Source organism: Physcomitrium patens, chromosome 21 (genome assembly GCF_059467195.1).
Source record: "Physcomitrium patens ecotype Gransden chromosome 21, ASM5946719v1, whole genome shotgun sequence".
In the NCBI taxonomy this organism is placed as follows: Eukaryota; Viridiplantae; Streptophyta; class Bryopsida; order Funariales; family Funariaceae; genus Physcomitrium; species Physcomitrium patens.
The window spans coordinates 2,129,522-2,138,416 of record NC_143430.1 but is presented as its reverse complement, the minus strand read 5'-3'; the positions used below and the strand labels follow the sequence as shown (position 1 = coordinate 2,138,416).

The 8,895-nt window shown below is 36.0% G+C and overlaps 1 protein-coding gene across 2 annotated transcripts; it reads left to right on the top strand.

The window, feature by feature from the left end:
* Nucleotides 1-1,975: 1,975 nt before the first annotated feature.
* LOC112273956 (granule-bound starch synthase 1, chloroplastic/amyloplastic) lies at nucleotides 1,976-6,857 on the top strand. Of its 2 annotated transcripts, XM_024503055.3 has the most exons (11): nucleotides 1,976-2,802; nucleotides 3,466-3,546; nucleotides 3,677-3,775; nucleotides 3,960-4,049; nucleotides 4,141-4,204; nucleotides 4,340-4,440; nucleotides 4,654-4,763; nucleotides 4,969-5,212; nucleotides 5,331-5,507; nucleotides 5,643-5,834; nucleotides 5,997-6,857. In XM_024503055.3, exons 1-11 carry the CDS (start codon nucleotides 2,422-2,424, stop codon nucleotides 6,330-6,332), a joined length of 1,875 nt encoding a protein of 624 aa, XP_024358823.1. In that variant the 5' UTR covers nucleotides 1,976-2,421; the 3' UTR covers nucleotides 6,333-6,857. The 2 variants fall into 2 exon arrangements, with proteins under 2 accessions (XP_024358823.1, XP_024358824.1); XM_024503056.3 differs by lacking the exon at nucleotides 3,960-4,049 and having other exon boundaries at nucleotides 2,286-2,802.
* The last annotated feature ends 2,038 nt before the right edge of the window (nucleotides 6,858-8,895 follow it).

Sequence of the window (8,895 nt, the reverse complement as noted above, 5' to 3'; positions counted from 1 at the left end):
TCAATCAGGTAAGAAGAATATAAAATTAGTTGCAAGAAGATTCAAACAAAAAAGAACCATAGATTTTTCAAAGACTTTTCTTCTTATTATTAAGGAGTCTATAATTAAAATTGCTACACCTTTAGCAATAACTAATGGCTAGACTATATATTATATAGATGTTAAAACAACCTTCTTAAATAATGTACGTAAAGAAGAACTTTTTATGACTTAATCAAAAGGAATTTATCTAATCTTAAGAAAAAAAAAAAAAAAAATAGTATGGAAATTCAAAAAATCCATCTAGTGACTAAAAAAATTACTTAAGATTTGGTACAAAAAGATATACATTGTAAAAAGAGACATACACATGACTAGAAGTAATTTTGATGCAAATATATTTTATTTTCTCAAGAATGGTGATATTATTTTATTTATGTTATATATAGGCGACTTATTTATTATTGGAAGTAACATCAAGCTTTTTAGTTGATTAAAAGACTATCTTTAAAGAATTTTTGATATAATTGACTTTGAAATTATTCGACAATACTTAAAAATTGATTTTATTATAACATCCAAAAGAATTTTTTTTTCATCAAAAAAAACGTGCAAAAAATATTTTGTAAAAATTTGAAATATTAGAGTACAAATCTATACATATACCATTGCTAGAAGGGTTAATTCTAGTCAATAACATGCAATCTTCTTTATGCAATACAATACTCTTTTGTCAATTAGTTGAAAAATTCATATATTTAATTATTACACGACTAGACATTGCTTATTCTATGAGCAAAGTCAATAGCTTCATGTCTAAACCAGAAAAAAGCCACTTAGAGGCAACAAAACATATCTTATAATATATTAGACACATTATAGATTATAGAATTTATCATCATAAAGATAGACCTTGCATAGTAAAAGGATATACAAATGCAGATTGAGGCACATGTTCAGTAATAGTACATAAGAAGGTATTTGGCTATTCCAATTACTTAATAAATTAAAGTATATGAATAGAAGTTTTATCTTGATTTTTTATGAAAATAAATATATTATTTTAAAATTAAATAGATCACTAAAAATATTGAATGTTTTGTAATAATTAAGGTACAATTAAACTTGCACAAAATCTATTGTATTTATACTTTGATGAAACACATTGAAATTCATCACCATCTTATTTGTAAAAGGATTCTAGAAGGTAAAATTAAAATATAATATATTAATACTTGCAAATTTACTTATTAAATTATTGGATAGAATTAAATTTGAACTTTATTGTTAAATCTTTAGCATACAAGGCATAATTTCCTTAAATGTTTCAAAAAAAAAATTACTTCAAATTATATTTATTTCTATTTACCTTATTATTTAAAATTATCTCATTTATTATTAATATATTATAGTAGTAAAATTTTATATCATTGGTTCATCATTTTTTTTATTTTAGTTAGTACATTTTTACATCCAAAATTGCTTCTAAAAATTTATTATATTCTATTATTTTTTAACATTCTAAATAAATATTAAAAAAAAAACCATCTTCTAAGATAATCAAGCTTCAAATACTATTGTTCTTGCTATGTTGCCTCAATGCCATCAATTGCTTCTTCGCCAATAATGTTGCCCATGCTGACAATTGTTATATTTTAGAAGAGCTTTGTCACATCCAAATATAGAGTAAAATAGCAATAAGCTTTGTTATAGCCCACAAGTACCTAAACATTAGCTTTGTACCCAAAACGCCGCTCCTGCGGTAGAAGCTGGCGGCGAATGGAGCCTACACACCGACAGGGCGAGGATTCGGCGCAAACTGGCGTGCCGAGTGAACCATCGTCAATCTCGACGCAACTCCAACATTACCAGTTCCATCCCCTGCACGATCGCTTTTCATCGATGTGACTAACTGATCATACAACGGCTTGCGGCTGCCTGCAAGCGGGAGGACGGATTTCGACACAGACTGGTTTGTCACGTCAGTCTCGGCGTTGACTGGCGAGATGGAGAAGTTCATCCAGCGATCTTCGACGCTGTGGCCCTGCGCTGCCAAGCCCAGGCCTATGTTCAGTAGGGTGGCTGTCTGCCGGGTTTAGACCCGCCACTCATCGTTTATTATTCCCCTCAGCGCTGCCCGATCATCTAGTTCTCAGAACACCTCTGGCTTGCGACTTGTAAAGGATCTATTGTCTTGGCACGGATCCATGAGTTGTGGTTACGTAGTTGTTTACATTCTTCGCTGCTTGAGGCGTTACTGAAGTGCCATTTTGGAAAGCAGGGAAGCTGAAACCTGTGCTGTCGGGGAATTGAAGTGGGGGCGTTGTTTTGCGAATTGGGGAGTTCAGTTGCGACGTGGAGAGGAACGGTGTCTGTGAGTTTTTTTGTTTTGTTTTTTGAGGAGGGGATTGTAAAGGTCGCACTGTGGGCAGAAAGATAGCGATGGCGATGGCTATGGCGTCATCGCAGGTGTGCGTGGCGAGGGGAGCGTTGAGCGCTGCGCAGCGATTGTCGTCTAAGGATGCTCTGAGATGTGACCAGCCAATGAATGGCATGGTATCATTCCATGGGCTTCGTGCGAGCATTTCCATACGCCGTGTTGGGCAGACTCACGCAATGCCGCTGGTGGAGAAGGCGAGGCTGCGTGCTGTGCCGTCACGCCGTCGTCCTGTGTCTGGAGTTCAGTGCTCCGCCACCAACAATGGCAGTGCTGTGCAGAAGCACAGCGGCATGAATATCGTGTTGGTTTCAACTGAAGTCGCCCCATGGAGCAAGACTGGAGGCCTTGGTGATGTTCTTGGTGGTCTTCCTCCGGCTCTTGCTGTAATTTCCAGAACTCTCTCGAATGTCATGGATCTCTGTGCGCCGGCTGCGGAATTGTCCTGATGTGTGATGCAGCGGCGTTTTCGATACGATTGACTGCTCGTAACACCGTTGCCTGTATTCCCGCATCCTGCAACGCATGTCTTAGGTCCGAGTCGCAGAGGTCCTGTCCTGGGGTCTGCTGTTAAGTGGGCGTATGAATGAATGATGGGGTTATTATCGTAGCTTTCGGTCACATCTCTGCAACACAGTATGTGTGTGAATCCATTGCTTATATCACCAGGCGATGTAACTCGATGGTGTTTAGGGAATTTGGAACAGATGATGCCTCTTTTGATTACGAATGTAGGCAATCTGAGTGCGTTCAGGTGATATAAGTTTGATCGACGATTTCACGGCTCCAATCCATTTCTATTGTAGTTTTAGCAGGCAAAAAATCGATACGAACCAATGTATCGTGCCAATTTGAACATAGGGATATGTTGTCGAAAGAAGATCATGTAATTGTAATTGACGCATTCTTAGGGTTGTGGGTGCAGTTAAAAAGAGCTGGAAAATGACCTAGATGATTGTATTGTAAAATAGCCTATTCATTTTTCGATTTAACTAGTAGGTTGGAGTATCTAATCGTCTCGCTTTTGTTTTCTTAAAATTTGAGTCCAGGCTCGTGGTCATCGCGTGATGACTGTTTCTCCCCGGTATGACCAATACAAAGATGCTTGGGACACCAACACTCCGCTCGAGGTATATCTTTCACATCTTCTGCTTGAACTGCTGAAGCTGGCATTGCAATGGCCTGGTTGAAGGGAATTGTTTTTTTTTACTGAATGGACATCATACGATCGCTACAAATAACTCTGCGGGTCTCGACCAGATCACCATTGGCAACAGAACAGAGACGGTCAACTTTTTTCACACCCACAAGCGAGGCGTTGATCGAATTTTTGTGGACCATCCACTTTTTCTTGCAAAGGTGAGCTTCTCTTTGCAATGGGATATTTGTAAAAGTCCCACCCCGGCGCTGTAATGAAGCAATGAGATATGAATGCGGAGATAAATTTTCATGGTTTCTTAATCTTTGAATGTAATGTCTATTTGTTTCTTTTCCTTCTCTTTTGTTTTATTTTCATGACACTGATTAATGAGTCATGGTGCAGGTATGGGGCAAAACTGGTAGCAAAATTTATGGTCCCACCTCTGGAGAAGACTATGATGACAACCAGTTTCGATTTATGCTTCTTGCTAAGGTAGATTCTTGCAAGAAGAAATACCGTTGCATTACAGTCTTGGCATTGAACTTATTAACATCGACTAATTCCTCGATGCTATCACTTGCAGGCGGCAATCGAAGCCACCAAGATACTTAGCCTTGACAGCAATGAGTTCTTTAGCGGTCCATATGGTAAATCTTCGAACTCGAAGAGGAGTATCTTGACTGATTGCTTGTAGGCTATCGCTTGGCAAAGGGTTGTGACAATTCAACTTGGATGCACGATATCATGAAGTTATGTGATACTCAATCCAAATGCGTTTACAGGAGAGAATGTTGTCTTTGTGGCCAACGATTGGCATACGGCTCTTCTTCCATGCTACCTCAAGAGCGCATACAAGCCTTCAGGACAATTTCAAAATGCCAAGGTGAGTGATACGACAGATTAAGAGCATTAGATGTGATGTTAGAAAAGTTAGACATATCATGTTGCTCCCAACGTGGAGCAACTATTCGGATTTCCCCTAGGTGTACTTTTGATTCCATAGTTTTAGATTCAAGAAGAAGTAAGGTTTATGTTGATATTGTGCAATTTCATGTCACCGAATCCTTGTAAAACAATTTGGAGCTTTCTTTGGTAGGTGGCTTTCTGTGTGCACAATATAGCGTACCAAGGAAGGTTTGCTTTTGGCGACTTTGACAAACTCGGCTTGTCAGACGAGTTCCGGAGTTCATTTGATTTCATTGATGGGTAACTTCCTTCTCTCGCACACTCACAGTTTGAAGATATTAAAAAGAAAACGTTACTACGTCATTCAACAGCAATCTCCGAGGGGTTAAGGCAGTGGTTTGTGGCAAGTTTCCTCTTGAATGTGGGACTTCGAAAAGAAATGGAAAGACAATTGTGGTGCAAGAACTTCATGGTCATTGATCGTTACGTTGTTAATGCTTGTCAGATACGAGAAACCAGTGAAAGGCCGCAAAATCAATTGGATGAAGGCTGGCTTTTTGGAATCGGATTTGAACATGACAGTTAGCCCCAACTATGCTTCTGAACTTGCTTCTGGAAGCGACAAAGGAGTGGAGCTCGATTCAATAGTCCGAAAGCAAGGGATCGTAGGAATTTGCAATGGGATGGATGTGCAAGAGTGGGATCCTTCCTCCGACAAGTACCTTGACACCCCCTACGACATTAACACGGTATAACCTATGCATGCAAAAAGTATGCATTTAATCTGATTCCTCTGGCGCGTTCTGAAGTTCATGGGCTTTGTTCTTAAGAACTGAAACACATGGAGGATTTCGTGTTTTTGTTAAGGTTTTCGAAGCGAAACCAGAGCTGAAGGCGGCGTTGCAAGCAGAGGTTGGACTACCAATTAGGCCAGACGTTCCTCTATTTGGATTTATTGGACGACTGGAAGAGCAGAAGGGATCTGACATATTGGCTGAAGCTGTCAAAGATTTTCTGAAGGATGATGTCCAACTGATTGTGCTGGTATGTGTGGTTTTCTCTGATCGCTTTTCTGATTTCAAAGCCATATAAGAGTCCTATTGACGTTTGGACAGTAGTATAAAATGATGTTGGAACATTTGGTTTAAGGGTTTGACCCTTTGCTTCTTTGGTTGACAGGGGACTGGAAAGAAACATCTCGAGAAGCAGCTTGAGGAGCTGGATACCTTGTTCCCTGGCAAGGCGATAGGAGTGGTGAAGTTCAACACTCCTTTAGCACACTTGATCACAGCTGGAGCAGATTTTCTTCTGGTGCCAAGTCGATTTGAGCCTTGTGGTCTCATCCAATTACACGCTATGCGCTATGGAACAGTACGTGAATCTGTCGATGGTTACAATCTACTGAATGCAAGAATTATTTCTTCATTGTCCCAGAACTTGTGTGAGCCCTTCTGTGGGTTTTGCGCTTTTGTTTGTTTGTTTGTTTTCTTATAAAAAGCAGTGACAAATTTGTATGTCGTTCGTTTGGCACAGATTCCCGTTGTGGCATCAACAGGTGGGCTTGTTGATACAGTATCAGAGGGCATCACAGGATTTCATGTCGGTAAAGCCTTCAACGTTGATTGTGAAGTAGTTCACCCAGACGACGTCAAGCTGCTGGCAGCCACAGTGAAGAGGGCCGTCAAGAGCTACGGAGCCCTTGAGTTGAAGAGAATGATCAGGAATTGCATGAGCCAGGACTTGTCTTGGAAGGGCCCAGCATGCAGGTGGGAGGAGACCTTGTTGGGGTTGCAGGTGGAGGGCAGCAGCTCCGGACACGAGGGTGAAGAGGTCGCCCCCAAAGCCAAGTCCAACGTCGCAGCCCCTTGAAAACATCATACCCAACAGCTCGCATTCTTCAATGCGCTGTGTGCACAGAGTGGAAGATCTTCTGATTTTCAACCCCTCACGTCTGCGAGCTCCAACTTCCTAAGTCACCAACATTTACTGCCAAAGTTCATCTCTGCTGTTGGCTTCGCAGATGTGGTATATCAAAACTTTTGAAAAGGTTGCGAGGGAGGTGGGGTTGTGTAAAGCCTCGGCAATCATTGAAGCGATATGTTGCTTTGAATTTGATATTGTTGGAAGAAGGGAAATGCGGGAGGTTTTACTTGAGACTTGAGTAGATTTAGAAAGACAAAGGTGTTCAGAGTCACCAGGTGTATGACTTTGCCAAAATAGGAAGAATCATGAATACTTGGTTGTATACTACATTTCAGAATGTAAGCATGTAGTACCGAACTTTAGGAAACCAATGAGTACAAGTCATACAATCCAAATTTTTGTAGTATTACAATATACAATCAATCTTTATTATAATTAATCTTATTAAAGTCAACTTTGGATTATAATCAACCTATTTTGTTAGTTCCTGTTTGTGCCACCAAGAATGATCTTGGATATAGTCAACTTAGATAGTAAAACATTATGAAGTCACTATTAATTTTATCACAAAGAATGTTGACAATAACAAGTGTACTTATATATAATATGTATATCTATATATATATATATATATATATATATATATATATTATATCTACTATTTGTCGAGTGAATCACTTAGTTACATATCTAAAGTCTTGTTTTTTTTACATTCTTTGCTTGATGTTGTATTATGTGCAACAGCCTCCAAGTAATTGTTATGTTATTCCTATAAATTTTAAAATTTTTACTATAATTAATTTAAAAATATTTGACTGCCAATTACTTTGCTTCTTCTTTTAACCACCTGCATCTAAATATAATTGCTTTCATTGGCAATGCCATCTTTTGCTCTATTTTCATCTAGTTCAGTAATTAGGACTAAAATCTCTTAGACGAGTCTATTAAAGTTAATGAGAATGCAATAGAAAATGCAATATCCATATGCAAAATATGAAAATAGTTGTTATAGCTATGGATATATTGTTGTCAATTGCAACTATCTAAAATATATATATATATATATATATATATCTATATCTATGTGTGCATCTACTAATTTATAATTATTCTTTGACTCAGTTCTCTCTTTACACCTTCAACAAACTTGAGTACTTTATATAAGTTAATCTTATGCAAATTTATTGAATCTTAATTGTCTTGAAGATTGTTCAATTTGGCCACAATGTTTTGAAGTTGTAATTTCTTACGTTATATATAAAAATTAGCAATAATTCTATTATTACATAGCTATAGATGAGTAGTGGCATTGAATGGCAAAAAACACAATCAAACATATGAAAACTCTAGCACAACTTTAATGTGTTTAAAGTAGATAATAAAGTTATCATAAAGTAAAAAGGTTATTATTATTATTATTATTATTATTATTATTATTTTTTTATAAATTTTTGATTGAATTATGTTAGCCATCTATAAAAAAATGTTAAATTCATCCATTCATTTGTATTGTAATTGTACAACATTAGAAAATATTGAACATTTCTATATTTGAAAAAACTTGGATTCTTTGATTTTCTTATAAGAACTAAAAGAATTTTCTCTTTATTCATCACTAATTGCACCAATTAATAACATGACATGCTCCATTACTTATTTTTTGTGATTTTTTTTTACCAATAGTTTCTAAAATTTAATTTAAAGATATATAGTAATAAATACCAATTTTACTAATATTAAAGATATTGCATGGTATATAAGTTTGTAAGACTTGACGGAACTATCTTTGCTCTTCTTTCAATTGTTATAGTAAAATATTTTTTATCACAAATATCCATGTCTTTTATTATATTTATTTAGATAAGTAGAAATAATTAGAATTAAATAGAAATATAGAAAAATATATTAAATTGATAATATTATTTTAGAAATTTTTTTAGAAGCTTTATGGACATAAATATTGCTTTATAAGTATTTTTAAGCAATTGATAGATCAAAAAAATAGTCAAAAAGTTTGCTATATGTTATACATATTAACTACTTATATTATAAGTTGGTATCAATGACAAGAACTTAAAAAATGTAAATAAACAAGTGAGACATTTTTCAAAGAAAGATGAAAAAAAAAATTAAAAATATATATTCAAAAGAAAATAGAACAACTACTGCTAAAGACTAAAAAACTAAAAGCACTTGAAGTTATATTAGAAGCACAAAAAAAGTTAAAAAAAATGATAAAGGCCTCATTTTTATCTCTAAATATACTATTTAATTAGGAGTTATGTAGCAATGTTCTATAGAGCTTCCAATACATATGCAACTTGTAAGATACATATTTAAATTTGTAAAACAAGCTTCTTATATATGTACCACATGTCTAGCTTGTATCATAGGTAGCCAACATATTCAACATGTGGCCAACTTCTTAGCCTAGTTTTTAATCTACCAATTATCTATAGACATGATTAAAAGTAAAACTATGTTTTTAAAGCTACTCTACAAAATATTA